Source organism: Oncorhynchus nerka, linkage group LG28 (genome assembly GCF_034236695.1).
Source record: "Oncorhynchus nerka isolate Pitt River linkage group LG28, Oner_Uvic_2.0, whole genome shotgun sequence".
NCBI lineage: Eukaryota > Metazoa > Chordata > Actinopteri > Salmoniformes > Salmonidae > Oncorhynchus > Oncorhynchus nerka.
In genome coordinates, this window is record NC_088423.1 from 70,078,568 (window position 1) to 70,099,223 (window position 20,656).

At 44.0% G+C, this 20,656-nt stretch overlaps 1 protein-coding gene and 2 long non-coding RNA genes across 4 annotated transcripts; 1 reads left to right on the forward strand and 2 right to left on the reverse strand.

The window, feature by feature from the left end:
- Positions 1-3,103: 3,103 nt before the first annotated feature.
- On the reverse strand, positions 3,104-8,009 carry LOC115112814 (uncharacterized). 2 transcript variants are annotated; one of them, XR_003861034.2, is made up of 6 exons: positions 4,636-8,002; positions 4,354-4,456; positions 4,133-4,245; positions 3,907-3,990; positions 3,618-3,725; positions 3,104-3,473 (listed from the first exon to the last, which is right to left on the reverse strand). It is a non-coding gene; the product is annotated as an uncharacterized LOC115112814 (long non-coding RNA). The 2 variants fall into 2 exon arrangements; XR_003861033.2 differs by having other exon boundaries at positions 3,618-3,990; positions 4,636-8,009.
- Positions 8,010-13,688: 5,679 nt separating this feature from the next.
- LOC115113623 (cytochrome c oxidase subunit 5A, mitochondrial-like) lies at positions 13,689-19,636 on the forward strand. The gene is made up of 5 exons (XM_029641478.2): positions 13,689-13,834; positions 14,818-14,934; positions 15,091-15,212; positions 18,325-18,449; positions 19,503-19,636. The coding sequence occupies exons 1-4, from the start codon at positions 13,762-13,764 to the stop codon at positions 18,436-18,438; spliced, it is 426 nt and encodes a 141-aa protein (XP_029497338.2). The 5' UTR covers positions 13,689-13,761; the 3' UTR covers positions 18,439-18,449; positions 19,503-19,636.
- LOC115113624 (uncharacterized) lies at positions 18,842-20,633 on the reverse strand. The gene is made up of 2 exons (XR_003861122.2): positions 20,546-20,633; positions 18,842-19,590 (listed from the first exon to the last, which is right to left on the reverse strand). It is a non-coding gene; the product is annotated as an uncharacterized LOC115113624 (long non-coding RNA).
- Between the last annotated feature and the right edge of the window lie 23 nt (positions 20,634-20,656).

The window sequence follows — 20,656 nt, forward strand, 5'->3', positions numbered from 1 at the left end:
TTGTGCACAAATGTGTTTACATCCCTGTTAGTGAGCATTTATCCTTTGACAAGATAACCCATCCACCTGACAGGTGTGGAATATCAAGAAGCTGATTAAACAGCATGATCATTACACAGGTACACCTTGTGCTGGGGAAAATAAAACGCCACTTTAAAAGGTGCAGTTTAGTCACACAACACAATGCCACAGATGTCTCAAGTTTTTAGGGAGTGTGCAATTGGCATGCTGACTGTTTCAGCATGATAATGCACGGCCCCATGAAGCAAGGATCTGCACACAATTCCTGGAAGATGACAATGTCCCAGTTCTTCCATGGCCTGCATACTCACCAGACATGTCACCCATTGAGCATGTTAGGGATGCTCTGGATCGACAGCATCATCCAGTTCCCGCCAATATGCAGCAACTTCGCCATTGAAGAGGAGTGGGACAACATTCCACAGGCCACAATCAACAGCCTGATCAACTCTATGTGAAGGAGATGTGTCGTGCTGCACGAGGGAAATGGTGGTCACACCAGATACTCACTGAATTTTCGGATCCAAGACCATTTTTTATGGTATCTGTGACCAACAGATGCATATCTGTATTCCCAGTCATGTGAAATCCATTGATCAGGGCCTAATTTATTTATTTCAATTGACTGATTTCCTTATATGAACTGTAACTCAGTAAAACTTTGAAATTGTTGCATGTTGCGTTTATATTTTTGTTCAGTATACTACTACTACTACTAATAATAATAAATACATTTTAATATTGATTAATAATAACCCTTTTCTGTTTGCCAAAACTTACCAATGACGTGGATGAAGGCAGCCCCCCGCACCTCTCTGATTCAGAGCGGTTGGATTAAATGCTGAAGACACATTTCAGTTGAATGCGCATTTCAGTTGAACTGACCAGGTATACCCGTTTCCTCTTCCTTTCCCACTGCATAAAGAATGAGAATAAATTCATTTTCAACTTGTGATAAAAGTGTGCACTCTATTTCTCCCCCCCCAGATGAGAGCGAGGTCTCTCGGATGGCGTGGGAGTTTGCTATCACCCTGCCTCCAGATGGTTCCATCTTTTCTTATCTAGAAGAATGGGTGCTGCCTCCATTCCCTTATCTGGGAATCCTTTCAATTGAATATTTACTGGGCCTATGTTGCTTTCTGCCTGTGTTAGCCCGACTGAACACACTATTCCTCTTGCTTGGGAAGACAGGCCGAAGGGTTTTTCTCCCCCCCCCCCTCCTCATGCACATTCTCACTCTCCATCTCCCTAGTTAGGGAATGGGACAGTGATTGATTATGTGATTATGCCAGAAAAGAACGTAAGGTTAAGCTGGGAGCAGCACGGAGGTATTAATGAATGACCATACAGGGAATATGTTCAACAATAGAGAGAAGTATGGATTATGACAGGGGGGAATACCTCCTCCATCTTGTGTCAAGAATAGAATAGATGGAGTTAATCACTTTTCCCCCCCCACACTCTTATTTCCTTCTTCACTTTGTACACCACGGATTGAGGCACACTCAAACAGCAATTGAAAGTGTCTTATTGCAATATAACTGGCTGGCTGGGGTCTATCTGCATAAACAAACCAGGGCACAGCTCCTCCCTGGTAAGTGTCTCGAAATGTCTTTGCAAAAAAACACTTTTCTGAAATTCCTCCATGTTGGATTAATCAGTGCAGTTGAGGATGTAATTGCAGTGCTGAAGTCAAAGCTGTAAGTGCAGATAATGAAAACTGAATAAATGACTTCCAGAATTCAAAGTTAAAAAATTATGAGAATTGCAGCGACCATTGTGCCCCTGATATATATGCTCTAAAATCGTAGAGGGCCACAATACAAAATTATGGGATTTTAGTTTGTTTTATATTGATGCAAGAGTAGCAAGGGTTCACGGAATTGGTATAGAACAAATGAATCTATACCGCAAAATTCCATTTCTGATGTGCAAGCTGATGATTGAATGATAAAATTGACAATTGAGAAGAAAAAAATAATTTGGCCTAAATGGTGGTTTTAATTATTTGCCTGTCTTCTGAAGCTTTCTCAAAATTCTCAGAGAATCTCCAATGAAATACTTAGTCCAGGACTAAATTAATCTGTGTCCAGGAAACAGCCCTTCACTGTGTTACATGGGTTATTGTAAAATTGTGAAAGCTGTCCATTTGGATACTTGATCTGGCTGTTGCTGCCCTCTGGTGGAGGTGAAATATTATAGAGGCCTACATTTTGAGAGGACATCAGTAAATAACAGTTATATATGCTTCATGTTCAGGCCGTAAAGGGACTAGATGATGGAAAGAAATGTTTGTTTTGGCACATTTTTTAAAAATGGTTCTGTACATTTATTGATTGATGATCCTCAAGTTATCGTCTAATTTATAGGGCTTGTCATGCCAAATAATGTCCCCCAGTCAAATAGTGTCCCCCTCTAAGCCACAATGGAATTCGACAAACTATTAGCGTCCGTTGCTATATCAACAGTGTGTTGACCTAATGATTAGAATTTTGGAGATCGTTACAGACTAAATTACTTTATTTTCATAATCGCTATGCAAACAAGGCTTATTTCCGCAACAATTTCGCTGTTTAATTAAACAAGTTTTGTTTAGCTAATAAAATGAAAACATTCATTTGAACTACTTTTGGGTACCTTGTTAACATTATAACATGAAATCCATGTCTTAAACGTTAATACGTTTCGGAAATGGCAAAGAAAACGTGTCATCTGCTTGACACATGAAAGTACTTACCTTGCAGATCACGAAGTCAGCTAATTTCCACTCCATTCATATGCAAATCTGTTTGATTCATTCACTGGCTTGTCTGGCTGTCATGTTTTATTTTAACCTGCACTTCCTCTATCTACGCTGAAATAATATCATTTCCGTAGTCCTCTATTATGATCCTTTTCTTCTATCTATCTATTGTAATGTCCTAGGATACAACAATGAATCAGGTAGAACAAATAAATAACATCAAAGGATACCTTACAGCTTACAATAATGAACACCTTGTGAAACAGCGGTGAAAACCAACCTGGCAATATTTAAGATTTGAATACAAACTTTGATCGTTTTTGGTACAGTTGTCTCATTCATTTATTTTCACAGATTATCTGTACACTTACATGGCAATCATAGACTAAAATACTGAATTCTGGTGTGTGGAATTGTCTGTCAGTCACTTGTTCTCAACAGGCAGCCAGTCTCAGAAGGGGGACTTGAAGAGGGAGACGGCAAAGTCCAGGCACTGCTGCTCTCTTTGTTCTGTGTGTTTACAGTGCTAGTGTTTTTAGTTCATCTGTGTATCTCACCTATTATGTGTCCAGTATGATAGAGCAAGGAAACTTTCTTAGCAGATAATGACAACAACAGTGTAGACGATGTAAAGAAAAGTTGGAGGATGGTTGGTAATGGGGGACATCAGGTTGGTCCACGTCTGGGTGTTGGGCAGAACCTCTAGCTGCTGGAGAACAGGAGCAGAGTTAAAAGGAAAAAGGTAGGAGACAGACGTAAACAAGCAAACACATAGGTTACACTTCACTGTGAGAAAATTTGATGGATTAGTGCAGTGTTCAAAACTAAATGAACAGCGGGTAATCATATTTACCTGGTCAAAAACCTCCACTTCCTTCTCAGTCCGTGCCTGAAGGTGGTCCTCGAAGGCCTTCTGATCTGGTTCGACAACTTCCCCCACTTCAGGTGGGGTTTCAGTGGTCTGAAAGATCGTTATACAAAAATAGCAATAGACAAACAACAACACTAAGTCAATCACAAATTTGAAATACTACAGTATATGCAATAATTGTATATACAATTGCATTGTTTACCTCAGTCAACAACTGCGGCTCCCGTCCGTACTCGGCGTAGATGCTGCTGTTGTGTGCAAAGAGAATTACCTTCAGGTTGTTCTCCCACCCTTCCTGGTATCAAGGGGCTTTCCCATGGCAGTCTTGAGGGTCTGGTTGGTCCATTTACCAAACCTGGAGGAGGGGGTAAGAAAGCGATATCTATTGACAATATAAGATATTGAAATATGTCTGATTATGTACCATGGAAAAACAAATTGTAAAAAATAAATAAAACAAACCATTGGTGGCAGAACATAACCTATAACATCCGTACCTTGTTCCACCGTTCATGACCTCAGTCAGGAGACCGAAGTCATGACCTCAGGAGAACCGTGGGTGTTGAAGATAGTCCACCATCGCCTTGGAGGTGGCCTCGCTAGTCTCGTCCTTGATGGGTATCATACAAAACAAACATTTATTTTTGGTTCCAAGCACCATTTTTAATGGGTTACATTAGGGAATGTAGAGTTAAGCACGTACTCTTCCTTTACTGACCTTAATGGGTATCGCCTCCACCCACTTGGTAAAGTGATCGGTCACCGTCAGACACCAGCTGATGCCATTCCTGGATTTCGTGAAGGGTCTGATGAGGTCCACCCTTAACATTTAAAATGTTAGAGAGAAGATGACCTTATTCTTACCCATATCTGTCATACAGTGTGCAGATTTTTGTAACTGTAAGGATACTGACACACACATTCTATGATATTGAACTGCCAAATAAAGTAACCATTACAAAACAACTTATCAGGGCAAATTTTCAATTGGAACACTTACCGATCATGTGCCATGTTGAAACAACTTTGATGGGCTTCAACTCCGGTGCCAGTCTTTGCCTTCTCAAACTTCTGGCATGCTAGACAGGATACTGACCTTTAGGCAAAAAGGGATATATTGAAACATTGTGTGCTCTCTGATGACAATTTTTTAAATGTTTTCGTATACAATCTACAATAACAATCTAAATGGACCAAAAAGAGACTATATAAAAAACTGTCAATGGCAATGTGAGAAAATTATGGTAACTAGTCTGGCCCTAATTCAGTTTCTTTTCTTCTCCATACCCCCTCCATACACAGGCTGTGCTGGCTCACAGAAAGAGTGGGCCATCGTCATTTGTCAGGGCTTTCTATGGCAGGTTCAGCAACTGAGGGAGCTGACTTAAATGAGTAAGCAGCTGATGTGCCAAAAAACTGCAAAACATTATCAGGCAGCTGGTGCTCATAGCAAGCCTCACCAGACAGCTTCTGTCCATATCGAATGTACAGGATGGAGTTAAGGGTCTGCAAGGACATCCGATTTCTAAGTTTGCTTTTTACCACTCATCTGGCTGAATACTCTCTCGACTTCAGCATTCGACTGTGGCAATGACAACACAGACACAGCAGCCATGGCAAGTTCTTGAAACGGGTTGATATCAGCTGCATCCCTGAACTTCCAAATCTCACTCCAGAAGCCCAGTGTGTTTTTGTCTCATTCCATTTACTAAGATGGATGGCACGCCATTGCTGGACAATCTTGTCTATCTCTGTAGGGGAGTAGCTAAGGAGCTTGGCTATTTTTTTCTATTTCTCCAGGGCTCTTATTGTGCTTTAGAGTTTCCTCCACATTGAAAACTGACATGTACTGCAATGCTTCGATATTGTCCGGCAGTCTACTCGCCGCTTTTGGACATTGTTTCATCCTCAGGCGCAAGGTGGAGTTCAGCTGCCTCAGACTCAAAAAGGTAACCAAGGTACGGTTTGGGACTGATGTATCCATCTATTGGCCCTTTGAGTACATCAACATTTGTCAGTGGATTCAGCACCCTGCTGCTCACAGACTTGATCAGGCTAACCAAGCTGTCAAGTTGCTTAAGAGGATCTACTAGCTCTCCCTCAAAAGCCTTGATGGCCAACTGTACCTCACCCAGCACGGACTTCAAAAAAGTCAGATCCAATATGTTTTGAGGATCACTGTACATGGAGTATAAAACCTCAGCCATGTTGCAGTGCTTACTGGACTTGGTGACTGCGAAATGCAGCCTAAGCTCCTCCCACTGGTCCAAAATGCGTGAAACCGCGGGTTCAATGGAGAGCCAACGTGTGGCACACACCTTGGCTATCTGTAAAGGTTTCCCCCAACAGTTGATGGTCTCATATATGGCCTTGTAAGCCTCCCTGCGCTTTGGAGACACTGAAAACCAGTTATAAGTCTCTTGTACCAAGTACTCCACACTACAGGGGATGGTGTCATTGGAAGCATGACTTACAGCAAGCTGCAGAGAGTGGCACACACAGCGAATAAGAACCAGATATTTGAGGCCATACTCCTTTAGCACTTTATGGACCGCATTGTTAATCCCCATCATAACAGAGACATTGTCAGTCCCTATCCCCAGGAGTTTCTCTTTTTTAAGACAACACTTCTCGAGGAAAGCACGGGCATAGTTTTAGGCCACAACAGCACGGGCATAGATTTAGCATCTCCTCCCTCCAACTCAACAAGCCCCAGAAATGTTGATACAATTGTCTGCTTGATGTCACTAAAGTACCTTATCACAACCCCCAGGTACTTAGAAACACTTACTTCCGTGGAGTCATCGAGAAGGAGGCTGAAACGCTGGTCACCCACATCTGCGACCAACTTTTTCAGAAAGTATGGTGCTAGAACACCATTAATCATTTCTGTGCACTTTGTCCTGTGCATTTTGAAGTGGGTAGCAGCAGTGGAGTCTGAGAAAGCAGCTCTACATGCTTCTCCAATGTGATCACATGCCAGCATGGAAGTGTTCAGTGATAGCTAATGTCATGGTGGCCTCAGCCTTTTTTGCAGAGTAATGTTTTTAACCATAAATGGCAGCTTGTTTTGGGTGGAACTGTTATAAGGCTTTGCCTTTATTTGAGTATGTTTTTGAGTTGTCATGTGTTTTTTTTCTTTACATACAAGTTTACAGGCAGTATGCCCGTGTATCATCTCCAATAAACGGCTTCAACCAGCCTTTGAATTCAGGGTTTGATTCCCACTCCTTTCTGTATTTTTGAGTGTACAGTTTAGACTGAGACATGATGAGCTAGCCAGCTAGATGTTTAGAATATGTCACAGAGAGACACACACATAGTAGACAAGGTAAGTGACTGAGGCTGTGTGAGTCAAATGCAGTGATTTATTTTAGACAAAGAACATTTTACATTTACATCAGCCAGCACCGGCTTCCCGCATGCGCGATTCATTTGCAGTCTGGACGTGGAGGGGTGAACATCTCCTGCTCTGACTGCAGCTGGGAGGGACTGCTGTGCGAGGACTGGGCCACCTGTGAGTGCTTTGGGACAGGGGTTGGGCCCACGGCAGCACTCGCTGCTCGTTGAGAAGAGTAAGAACGATGCGTGTGTAACAGTATAACTTTAGACCGTCCCCTCGCCCATACCCGGGCGCGAACCAGGGACCCTCTGCACACATCAACAACAGTCACCCCACGAAGCATCGTTACCCATCGCTCCACAAAAGCCACGGCCCTTGCAGAGCAAGGGGAACTACTACTTCAAGGTCTCAGAGCAAGTGATACGGCCTGGAATTGAACCAGGGTCTATAGTGACGCCTCTAGCACTGAGATGCAGAGCTTTAGATCGTTGCGCCACTCGGGAGTCCCATAGGGGTTTCCTTGTTAAAAAGAGAACTCCACCCAAAAACTGTATCATTAGTCCATTGTTGACAAGCAAAGCATGTTGGGACTCAACAATGGACTAATTATGCATACCAAAATAGTTTTGGGTGGAATTTTCCTTTAATGTTCAGACCTAGCTTCACAACTCCCCCTTGCTTCATCCAATGATTTGTGTGCAATGTAATTTAACCAAGTCATGATTAAGAGCTAACAGGGCCCCATGAACAATCTACCGGTTTTTGGCATGGCAACCATTTGTTTTCTGCCGCTAGTTTCACTCTATTAATCATTCTTTTTGTGTATTAAAGTTACACAGTGCACATGTTTTGGCAATAAGATCTATATTTATATGATAAGTAATGGGTTAAAGCGTACTGTAGTTTAAGGGGTGAAATGGTTATTCTGTCTGTTCAAGCTTTATTTGGTCTCTGTTCAGGCAGGCGGTGTGTCAACCTGGGCTGTTTCCCAAAAGCATCGTAGCCCTAAAATAATCTTTCGTCCATTTGGTTTCTATAGAATTAAGATAAGTGCTACGATGCTTTAGGCAAACCCAGCCTAGAGCTGCGTTCGAATGCCCCAATTATCAGTGGGTAATGTAGCCTAGCTAAAAAGAGAAGTGTTCCCCAGTTTATTTACTGCGTTAGGCAGGTTAACACCACCATAGTAGTGTGTGATTATATGAATGCATTACCTTAAGGTATATGTGCATTGTGGTGGGTGATTGTTCCTGTCTCTGTGTTAGTTTGCACCAGATAGGCTCAGTCACTTTGGTTTTTCTTTTTTCCTTGTTTTGGAAGAGAAGAGAACGTGAGCCGGGTGCGCCATTCTCCTTGCGGAGATGGTGCAAAATCCATCAACACGGTCGGTCCCTGGGATTCAAATCAAATCAAATCAAATTTATTTATATAGCCCTTCGTACATCAGCTGATATCTCAAAGTGCTGTACAGAAACCCAGCCTAAAACCCCAAACAGCAAACAATGCAGGTGTAAAATTGGGCTGGCCAACACGATTCGGTTTGCTTGGAAGGAAAAGGATTTGGAGCCTTTAGGACGGGAAACTTTTGGAAGGACAATCTTGATGGGGATTCTAAAGCTGACGGTGAAGGACGTGTTTTGCTTCCAAGGCAACTCGTTGGAGGGAGCATACGACGTGGCACTAAATACAGAGGAGAAACATGATGATATCCTGAGAAGGGCAAGAGCAGTGGGAGGTGAGAGGCCGATGAGCCACTATGAAATAACAAGCCTGGTGAGGAACAACTTTAGGGTTGTAAACTATCAACATTTACAACCCATACGTTAAGGACGAAGAGGTGAGGGCCTTTCTGGGGAGATACATGGATAACATCTCCTCAGCAAGGCACCTCAAAGACTCCCTTGGGTTTTGGAGTGGGAGGAGAGGCTTCCAGGCCCTCCTCAGGGAGGACCCAAAGGGACATGGTGGCTACCTCCTTCCTCCTGCTATGTTCTCCCTAGGGGCTGACAGGGGGACGTTGTTTTATGCACGTCAGCCCCCATTTTGCAGGCGCTGTATGGCCTACGGCCACATCTTCGCCCCGTGCAGCACAAGAAAATGCAGATTTTGTGGATCTGGGGAGCATGAGGCGAAGGATTGTGACAAGCCTAAGGCGTGCCACGGGTGTGGCTCATCAGCACACCTGTGGCGAGGGTGCCCGGCTCGTCAGAGGTCATACGCGTCTGCGGCTGGGGGGGAGCAGGAGCGGGGGGATGGGGGAAGAAGAGGAGGGGAAGGAAGCACGCCTCATGACCAGAGTACAGGTCCAGAGGGGAAGGCCGCAAGGAAGGAGGAGGAGCAAGAAGTGGCGGATGGAAGAGAGAAGGAAATGGAAGGCACGGGAGTAGGAGAACCAGGAAAAGCGGCGGAAGAAGGCAACCGAGTGGAGGAGCATGAGAGAGAAGAAAGCGAGGGAGGAGTGGTGGAGAAGGAGACGGTGGAAGAGCAAGTGGAGTGGGGGGAAAGTGCCCTGGTGGAAGAGATGAGGGGTATGGTGGAGGAGCTGGCGGGGGGGGAGGGTGGTATCTCTCCACTGCCGCCATCACCAAAGAAGAGAGTGAAGAGGAGGGTGCGATTGGCTGACAGTGAGAGAGAGGGGATGGCCAAGAGAGCGATGGGGGTGGGAGAAACCTCTGGGTTGCTGCTGGTTTCCCCAGGCCCTCAACTTCTGTTGGGTGGGGACCCACCTAACAAGACCCAGGACTGGGTACAGGTGGAGTTGGGGAGTTTTTTGTTTGGGGACTCAGCCTCCCCTATTTTTTTCCAAACCAGCTGCAGCGCTGGGGAGGAGTGTGGAAGTAGACCCAGGGTGCAGGGCACCCCGGAGCCAAACACTATTCCTGCATCCTGGGTTGGCGAGATGGAGGAAGAGACGTCGGGAGTACGGATGGTGTTATCACCGGTAGATATGGAGCAGGGGAGCATCGGGTGAGTCTCCTGTTTTTGTTTTTTTCTGTCTGGGTTTAGTATTTGAGTGTATTACATGTTTTTATTGTATTCTTTCATGGGGTCTAATTTGACTTTTGTTAGTTTAAATGTAAGGGGTTTAAGGGATTTTGTTAAGAGGAGGGCGGTTTTTAGTTATTTGGAGGGTGTGGGGTTTGATTTTTGTTTTTTACAGGAGGTTCACCTGAGGGATGGAGGGGATGTTAGTAGGTTTAAGAAGGAGTGGGACAAGGGGGAGTCGGTTTGGGGTATTGGGGGGTGCACTCATCGGGGTAGGGATTTTGTGTGGGCACAGGGAGGTAAAAGTGGAGGGTTCTTTTGTGGTGATGCAGGGGAGGGTTATAGGGGTGGATGTCACGATAAGGCATTGTAAATTTAGATTAGTGGTGGTGTATGGACCACAGGTGGTGGCAGACAGGAGGGAGATGGTGGACTGTCTGACGCCCCTGTGTGTCACAAATAGGAAATTAGTGATAGGGGGGATTTTAATACAGATTTAGGAATAGGGGGGATAGCAGTGCAGGCGCCATCACCGGGCTAATGGCTTGCCATGGTCTGGTTGATAGTGGCCTGCACACTACTCCGAAAATGGCCGGTCCTACATGGCGCAACTCCAGGGGGGTTGCGCGGAGGCTCGACTATATTTTTGTACCCAGGTCTTTGGGTAAGTTGTCTGGGCGGCTGTTGCCTGTTTTCTTTTCGGATCACGATGGGGTGCTCCTGCAGGTGGGGTCGCCAGTCTGCCTCTTTGGTAGGGGGTACTGGAAGTTAGATCGGGATGTGCTGGAGGAGCAGGCTTTTGTTGACAGGTTTTTTGGTTTCTTTTGGAGGCTTGAAGGCCTCCGGTCCATGTGCGAGGGGGTGTTAGAGTGGTGGGAATTAGTTAAGGTGAGGATTAGGGCTTTTATAATAGGGCATTGCAAGAGGAAAAAAAGGGAGGAGAGGAGGGAGGTGGATCGTATCCAAAGGTTAATTGAACTCTAGTACGAGGCAGGCAACCTCGGCGGGTCGTTTGACTGGGAGAGATCCGCAACCCTAAAGGGAACCTCAGGGAGTTGCAGGAGCAGAAGGCTCGAGCTTTCCTGGAGCGTGCGCATAGTGACTTTCTAGAACACAATGAGACTTGTTCTGCTATGTTCTTTAAGTCGGTTAGGGCCAGACAGAGTAGGAAGGTAATGCATGGCGTTAGGGAAGAAAAAGGTAGTATAGTTAGAGAACCAGAGGATATGGTCAGGGTGACAACTGATCATTTCCAAGGTTTATTTAAGAAAAGGGAAATAGATGTAGAGCAGGGAAATGTGTTTTTAGAACACTTGTCCAGGCGGTTGCCGGAGGACATTAGAGAAGTGATGGAGGCCCAGATCTCACTGGAAGAGGTTGAGAGCGCTCTTAGGAGGATGGGAAAAGGGAAGGTGCCTGGGATGGATGGGCTGCCGGCTGAGTTTTATCTCAAGTTTTGGGGTATACTTGGACCAGTGGTCCTCGAAGTCTTGAAGGCCATCCTTGAGACGGGGGTCCCGGGGGGGATCAATGGATGTTGGTGTGCTGTCACTTTTATATAAGAAGGGGGAAGTAACAGACCTTGGCAACTGGAGGCCGTTGACCATGCTGTGTGTAGATTACAAGCTACTTGCAAAGGTTTTAGCAGACCGGTTGCGCACAGCCCTTCCCTACGTCGTCCATGAGGATCAGACGTGCGGGGTAGAGGGCCGCTCTATTAGATGGAACCTACAGTTAATCAGGGACTCCATCGCTTGGGTTGAAGATAGAGGACTGCCTTTAATGGTAGCAGCGCTAGATCAGGCGAAAGCCTTTGATCGCGTGAATAGATCCTTTTTATTCAGAGTGTTAGGTCGATCAGGATTTGGGGAGAAGTTCATAGGATGGATTCGTACATTATATGTCGGAGCGGGGTGCCGAGTTAGTGTAAATAGTCACTTGGGTGACGTTTTTGACCTCTCGTCTGGGGTCAGGCTGGGGTGCCCACTCTCGGCTCTCCTCTTCGTTCTGTACATGGAGCCTCTGGGGGCTGCCATTAGGGCAGACACAGGGGTGGAAGGCTTGTTGATCCCTGGAAGAGGTGGGCTGCGTGTTAAGATGACGCAGTACGCCGACGACACTTCCTTGCTGCTGTGCAAGGACTCGTGCCTGACAAGGTCCCTTGCCATCTTTGGGGATTTCACCCGAGCGTCGGGAGCGGTTCTGAACCATGCAAAGTCTTCCGTCAAGTTTTTCGGAAGATGGTGCGGTAGAACGGATGTGCCCGGGGGGTTCTCTCTCTGTGAGGGGACCCTGAGGATTCTCGGGGTCCATTTTGAGACCTCCGGCTCAGCGACGCTAAACTGGAACATGCGTATCGCAGTGGTACAGAGGAAGCTAGCAATGTGGAAGGTATTTGTCTTTTATGGGCAAAGTCCTGGTCCTAAAGGTGGATGTGTTGCCGTCTCTTTTGTATTTGGCGTACATCTACCCATTGCCGGCTTGTCTGAGGAGGCCTCTAGTGAGGCTTGTGTTTCAGTTCATGTGGAGTGGCAGGTGCGAGTGGGTCGCCAGGGCACGCATGCTCTGTCCCATCGGGGAGGAAGGTAGGGGGGTACCACATTTCCCCCTCAAGCTGGACGTAATTTTTGTTTCTTGTTAATGGAGCTTGCTCATCCAGTGATACACCTTTCCGGTTACCTCCTGTGGGTGTTCTTCTCGTATCAGGCGAGAAGCGTAATGGTGTGGTCTAACACGGGTCCTCGGGCGGAACAGCTGCCGTGGCACTTGGTTTAGATCACAGGCACCTGTACGAGGAGGTCAGAAAGGCAGGGAGTCCGGCGCCTGTAGTGGGCATCTCGGAAGTGGTCTGGGAGGGAGTGCAGGCGCGGGGTCTGGACAACAGGCTCAAGGACCTGAATTGGTTGAGCCTCCATAAGTGCTTGCCGGTACGTTCCATCATGTACCGGTATAGTTTGGTGCAATACCCCACCTGTCCAAGATCCTCTTGTGGCAGGGAGGAGACTGTACGCCATGTCTTTTGGGACTGTGCCCTTGCCGGAGTAGTATGGGCTATAGGGCACAGGTGTTGTTAGGTTTGGTAAGGGGGGATTTTGTATTGACGTGGGCCAGGTTAGAGAGAGGTGTAGGGAGAGTGAGAGGGACGGATAGGGACAGGTTTCTGCTCTGGCTTCTCATGAGTCTCTTTAAACGGGGGCTGTGGGAAGCCAGGCAGAACATGGTGAAGACAGGGAGAGATTGTGGGGTGGAAGGGATAGTGAGGAGGGTGGAAGGAGATTTGAGGGGGAGGATGAAGAGGGAGGAGATGAAGTGGGGGCAGCATGCTGCTCCGGAGAGGTGGAAGGGGGGTTTAGGGCTGGGTGTCATTTAGATTTGTAAGGGGATAGATTAGGGACGGGGAGATAGGGAAAGGTAATTTGTAGGGTGACGGGGAGGGAAGATGCTCCCCTGAGATTTTGTTTGGGGTTTTTGTTTAGTTAAATTAAAAATACCATTATTGGAGTATGTATGAAAATTATGAGTTGTAAAGAATGAATGGTATTGAAGGTAATAAATTATTTTTTATTAAAAAAATTAAAAAATAAAAAGTGCATTGTATGCATATATTTCCAACTGGCAGTTGTTGATAGATAGACCTTCAAGGTGAGGCTAACAGCCTACCTCACTCGCGTGGTTGTCTCCTAGCACGTAGGCCCTGCGGTTTTGCGCAGACGCAATTGCTTCCCTTTTCGATGTCCCTCTGAATCTGTTCCTTAGCATAACGACACCGCTAGCCACTGATTCTCACCGGTCGGCAAGATGTTCAGAGCCGCTGTTCGACTTTCAACCTCTGGGGTACGGAGTTTAGCGCGGATACGACCATGTTACTCGGGTAAGACTGACGGCAAAGCCTATTAAATTGTCTATTTATTCAATTTGTCTATGTATTCACAATTTATACAATTGTTTGCCTTTCGTGTTAGCCAGTTGTCCATCGCAAATAGCCATAAAGCTAGCTAACGTTAGTCGTAAATTATATGTAACGTTAAGGGAGTCTCACACAACTCGACATAGTTTACACTATTAGGCTAATTCAATGCATTGCGGTAAGTATATTAAGTCACAAACTGTTAAATTGTGTATTGCGGTCCTACACACAGATGGTATTCGCTGTATGTAGCTAGCTTAAAGCTAAGTCAATGGGACTGTTTGCGTCAGGGTGACATTGATTTTCAGTTGATCTAAAGTAACATTTATTGGTGCCCTTAGTGTAGTGTCATCACGTTCATAAATTTGTCATATCCAGTGTAAATGTATAGATTCCATGAGACCGCTAGTAAACTTTAGCATGTGTCCTTGTGATGACCCACGCTTCAGTTTTTCGAGGGAATCACAAGTGCACAACAATGCGCAGCAATTCTAGACCTTGCGGTCAAACCAGTGTATGGTCATGTCCTACACCATCGACTGCTCTTGAGATCTGTACACTCAGTTATGGCTAGATTTGGGCTGTGAAAATAAACTGAGTGTCTTGTCATTGACCTCCTGGCCCAGTTAACCAGATTGCTGTAAATATACATTCCTTCCCTGCAAGCTAAGGGGATATTGCAATTAAGCATTTATATGTCAAAGGTCAGTTTCCCCTAGAATAGATCTTAGTGTAGTACACAGGCAAAGTACTCAAAACATACTGGGCTGCAAAAATCTTATTTGAAATCAGCTGGTAGTGAGATGACATGTCTGACAGAAGGTGTAGGTTATGGCTCACCTGCTTTGTCATGAGAATGGAAGGGTGTGTATTTTTTTTTCAGTCAAGCATCTACGAATAGTCCTTGACCTATAGAAAATAAACTAATTCTAGATTATATGTTGCAGCTCCTTTGGCCTCCCGATGCTACTCCCATGCCAAGGTGGAGACAGATGAGGAGTTCGATGCCCGTTGGGTCACTTATTTCAGCAAGCCAGACATTGATGCCTGGGAGCTGAAGAAAGGTGATCTTCTAAAGATGATTGAAAATAAGTTTGCACTTTTGCCGACCGGTCTGTCATTTTTTTTCTTCAGTCCTTGAGTTGGAGACTAACAGATAGCCGGATAAAAAAGAAAGAAAATGTTAACAGTATGCTTGAATCCCATTCCACATCCCATAGGCATGAACACATTAATTGGCTACGACCTGGTACCTGAACCCAAAATCCTCGACTCAGCTCTTCGTGCTTGCCGAAGGTTGAATGACTTGGCCAGTGCCATCCGCATCCTCGAGGCAGTCAAGGTGAGCTACACAGCTTCCCCTACTGACTTTTAGTGAAGTCATATCTCAATAAAATAAACTATGTATTTTACAGTGCAGTCGGGAAGTGTTCAGACCCCTTGACTTTTCCCACATTGTAATGTTGGACTTATTCTAAAATTGATTAAAATATTTCCCCCCTCAATCTACACACAATAATGACAAAGCAAAAACAGGTTTAAACGTTTCTACAAATGTACTAATAAAACATACCCATTCAGACCCTTTGCTATGAGACTTGAAATTGAGCTCATGTTTCCTTCCAATGATCATCCTTGATGTTTCTATAACTTGATTGGAGTCCACCTGTGGTAAATTCAATTGATTGGACATGATTTGGAAAAGCACACACACCGGCCTATGTAAGGTCCCATAGTTGACAGTGCATGTCAAACCAAGCCATGAGGTCGAAGGAATTGTACTTGGCTTCGGGACAAGTCTCTGAATGTCCTTGAGTGGCCCAGCCAGCGCCCAGACTTGAACCTGTTCGAACATCTCTGTAGAGACCTGAAAGTAGCTGTGCAGCGACGCTCCCCATCCAACCTGACAGAACTCGAGAGGATCTGCAAAGAGGAATGGGAGAAACACCCCAAATACAGGTGTGCCAAGCTTGTCGCTTCATACCCAAGAAGACTCGAGGCTGTAATCACTGCCAAAGGTTTTTCAACAAAGTACTGAGTAAAGGGTCTGAATACTTATGTAAATGTGTGTGTGTGTACACACACACACTTTATATATATATATATATATACACACACACACAGATAAACCCAAACATTTGTAAAAACCTGTTTTTGCTTTGCCATTATGGGGTATTGCATGTAGATTAGGGGGGGTCTTAGAATAAGACTAATGTAATTGAAAAATGTAAAGGGTTCTGAATACTTTCCAACTGCACTGTATTAGGATCCCCATTAGCTGTAGCAGCAGCTACTCTACCTAGGGTCCACACAACATGACACAATACAGAACATTAGTAGTCAAGAACCGCTCAAGGACAGAACTACATAAGTGTGGATATACTCGCTGCTTTTATATCGTATGTCAAAATGGAAAAACTCTTTACATTTCAATTTATGCCATTTGGTTAAAGGAGCTACATGTAGAATTTTTCCATTGTAATTTCTGAAAATGTCAATATACTGAACAAAAATATAAAACGCAACATTCCCTTTGTGGGGGAGAACTCATTCTGATTAGGTGGGCCTATTGCAATTCACCTAGCTTCCACATGGGTGAGACATTCTACATGTTACAGCACCTTTATCTTATTCAGTAGGTGTTTTTGTTCCAGATGGTTAAATTAGACAAATGTACAGATGGCTGAGCATAAATTTAAATGACTTCCATTCAGACAAATCCACCAAAAGCATATATTCCAGTAGCTTTGAAAACTGGTTCCTCTGAAATATGCATACTATTGACTTTTAGGGTTTGGGCTATTTCTTGTATTTGGTGGAAGCAGACTTTAATCTTCACATGAGCCACCTTGCTGTACAAAAAGAACAGTCAAACTCCTTAATTAGTAGGTGTACCAATTCCTCACCCTTTCAACGTAGCCAACTAACCCTAACCCTTTTATTTAACTAGACTAGCTGGAAGACTCACAGCATAATCTATTTTTATGCTATACTTAACGCAACATTTAACGAGTTACAGTTCATATAAGGAAATTAGACCCTAATCTATGGATTTCACATGACTTGGCATGGGCACAATATGGGTGGGCATAGGCCCAGCAAATCAGACTTATTTTATTTTTTTCATACAAAAGGGCTTTATTACAGACAGAAATACTCATCAGGTGGCTGGTCTCAGACAATCCCACAGGTGAAGAAGCTAGATATGCAGGTCCTGGGCTGACGTGGTTACGTGGTTGTGAGGCCGGTTGGACGTACTGCCAAACTCTGAAATGATGTTGGAGGCAGCTTATGGTAGAGAAATTAACATTTGTAAATAAGAAAGCCGCACACTCTAGGAGCTCAGATGCAAAAATGTAATTACCATTACTTCTTCAGGGTATACAGTGGGGCAATAAAAGTATTTAGTCAGCCACCAATTGTACAAGTTCTCTCACTTAAAAAGATGAGGCCTGTAATTTATCAGAGGTACACTTCAACTATGACAGACAAAATGAGAAGAAAAAAAATCCAGAGTGGAGTGGCTTTGTAAGAAGCATTAAGGTCCTGGAGTGGCCTAGCCAGTCTCCAGATCTCAACCCCATAAAATCTTTGGAGGGAGTTGAAAGTCCGTGTTGCCCAGCAACAGCCCCAAAACATCACTGCTCTAGAGGAGATCTGCATGGAGGAATGGGCCAAAATACCAGCAACAGTGTGTGAAGACTTACAGAAAATGTTTGACATCTTATATACCCTTTGTTGGCAATGACAAAGTATTGAGAAACTTTTATTGACCAAATACTTATTTTCCACCATAATTTGCAAATAAATTCATTAAAAATCCTACAATGTGATTTTCTGGATTTTTTTTCTCATTTTGTCTGTCATAGTTGAAGTGTACCTATGATAAATTACAGGCCTCATCCTTTTAAGTGGGAGAACTTGCACAATTGGTGGCCGACTAAATACTTTTTTGCCCCACTGTATATAGAGAAATTAACATGACATTTTCTGGCAACAGCTCTGGTTGACATTCCTGCATTCAGCATGCCAATATCATGCTCCCTCAACTTGACAGTGGCATTGTGTTGTGACAAAACAGCACATTTGAGTGGCCCTTTGTCCCCAGCACAAGGTGCACCTGTGTAACGATCATCTTGGCAAAGGAGAAATGCTCACTAACAAAATGTAAACATTTGAGAAAAATACACTTTGTGCATATGGAACATTTCTGGGATCTTATTTCAGCTCATGGGACCAACACTTCACATAGTGTTTATTTTTGTTCTGTATATGTCACTTTTTTGTGAAATTGGGTTTAACATGTAAAATAATTTTGATTTAATTTCCTTTGAATTTATTCACATAAATATTAGTATTTTAGGAAATGTATAGAATGGTAGACAATATTCAACCTGTATGCCTTTTTTGTAATATTCCCTATGGTGAACTTCATCATCCTCTCTCTGTAACAGGACAAATCTGGCCCCCACAAAGATATCTACCCATACCTGATTCAAGAACTGCAGCCCACTCTGGTTGAGCTGGGTATCTCCACACCTGAGGATCTGGGCATGGACAAATTATAGACATCCTCTGGGTGAGTGCTTACACATTGAAAAGTGAATGCTCTGGGCCCAGTTTCTCAAAAGCATCTTAAGGCTAAGTTCATTGTTACAACCTTTGTAGGAGCATTGTTAAATCTCTGAGCCGTGTCCCAAAACCTTTGTTCCTAAAGTTGCACTTAAACGCATGTTATTTACCAACTGCCTCAGACCATTTGTAGAACAGCGAAGTGCATCGTTAAATATGTTATACAGATCCCCACTAAACATAGAATCAAGATGTTTCAGTCTGTGCCCCCATAACTTCACAACGAAGTTGAATACAAATAAAGTTGTCAATGTCTCTGCAAATATTAAACAAGCAAAGGATGATGACTGCATTAAAAGACAAATAGTCTATCCAAAGTATAGGCTACATAGGCCTATATTTAAATTAGTTATGTTTATTCAATTGAGTTTTATTTAGTCCATTATAGGGTAAGCTGCCTCAATATTAGCAGCCATAGGTGATAATCTCTAGGAGTTTATACAGCATCAGTATTGTGGAATAATTCTAATGTTAAAGGTGCAATGTGCAGAAAAATCGCTCCTCCATTTCCTGGTTCCTAAATTTCTAGTTTGCCTAATTTCAGTTGGATAAAACAAGCAGTCATTGTGTAGAGAATCATTGTACTGCTCTGAAATAACTATTCCATATCAATGTGAAGCTGGTGTACAAAACCAAGACACTAAAACTGAACTTGAGAACTGGAAGCATAGATATAGCGCACATAACAGATCTACCGCATCTTAGGCTTGCTTTCAATGAGTGACAGATCTATAACCCATTTCTATGTGAACTTGGTCTGGTTGCCCAGAAAGTTACATACTGCAGCTTTAAGGTAAGATGACAATGGAGAAAGCTGGCCTGAGAGCAGCGCTGCCTTTCTTTTGATCCGATCAGTATTGACACATGCCTCAACGACACGATAAGCGAATGTTCTCTCTGCATGGTCTTTTGGGAAACGCATGTTGCATCTTCGGGCCCTTCACAGTTCTCTTCATTTTTAAATCAACTAATTAAATGTGTCCTTTTCATTTCCCCTCAGGTCATCTGGTGGCCAATGAGATGAACCACTTCTCTTCAAGTCTCTGCCTTGTCCTGGTGTCTGTATGATGTTGATTTAATCCACTCTCCTGTTGTGTACAAAATTATGGATTTAATAAAGCAATATCTATTGACGCTGCTGTCTCAATGGTAAGCTTGATTTACTGGCGTGTAGTAACCCATTCATTCAAAAGGTGTCAATGTTCAATTTCCAAACAAACTTTTGCTCAATTAAATCAATTATGGTCTTTTCAGACCACTGACATATACAACATAATCTTATGTTTACATGAACATATGGCAGACCCAAACATTTAACCTAACTAGTAGTATGTACTTTGATGCATCTCATAACACTGCTGGGTCGAAACTGATGTAAGATGGTAGTTCAAGAAAGTTGAGGACAAAGGGATTAATTCCAACAATGGGTTTGGTCAGCATTCACTTTGATTCAATGCAGAGGGGTCTTGTAATTCTGTCAGGTTTTGCACAACCTCTCAAACCCTTCTTCCCGTAGTGTAGGGTGTTCAGCGGTTAACTTCGCCCACGGCTGGCTGTTAAACGTCAATGATTGCTTGTGGACCGGTTTTCGAAATATGGCCCTTCTCTCATTTTAGCGAGAAATAATCTTAAAACACTAACATCAACTAGCAGATTTGCAAATAGCCATATGTTGCGTACTTCCTCCGTTAACGTTACACATGCTAGATTGCTAATTAGCACTGGTGGTCGTCTTCCTGAAGTGCTGTGATACGGCCGTTTGGGGACACACCCTAAAGGTGTGTGGTAATTTAACATTTTGTTTTCTCAAAATTCCAAAACTTTACCGCAAGCGATCCGTGTTAACGTTAAGAGCAAGCGTCGGGGCTCTTAACAAAATGGTCCCCGGGAAGAAGTTACCTTCATCAATAGGCGCTAGCCAAAATGTAATTTTGCACTAGCCCTGTTAGGTGGCCCCTTTTGTTGAATATTGCAATAATCAGACAGTATTACCAATATCAAATTCTATCACCAGAAAGTTTGTTACCACTGAAGTTCTCCCACCTTGTGGTTTCTGATGCCATGGGGTAGGGATGAAGGAAGGACGGTGAAAGTAGTCCAAGGCTTCTGTTGACAGGAAGCGGAAGTGGTCCTTAGACTAGCTAGCAGGAGGAA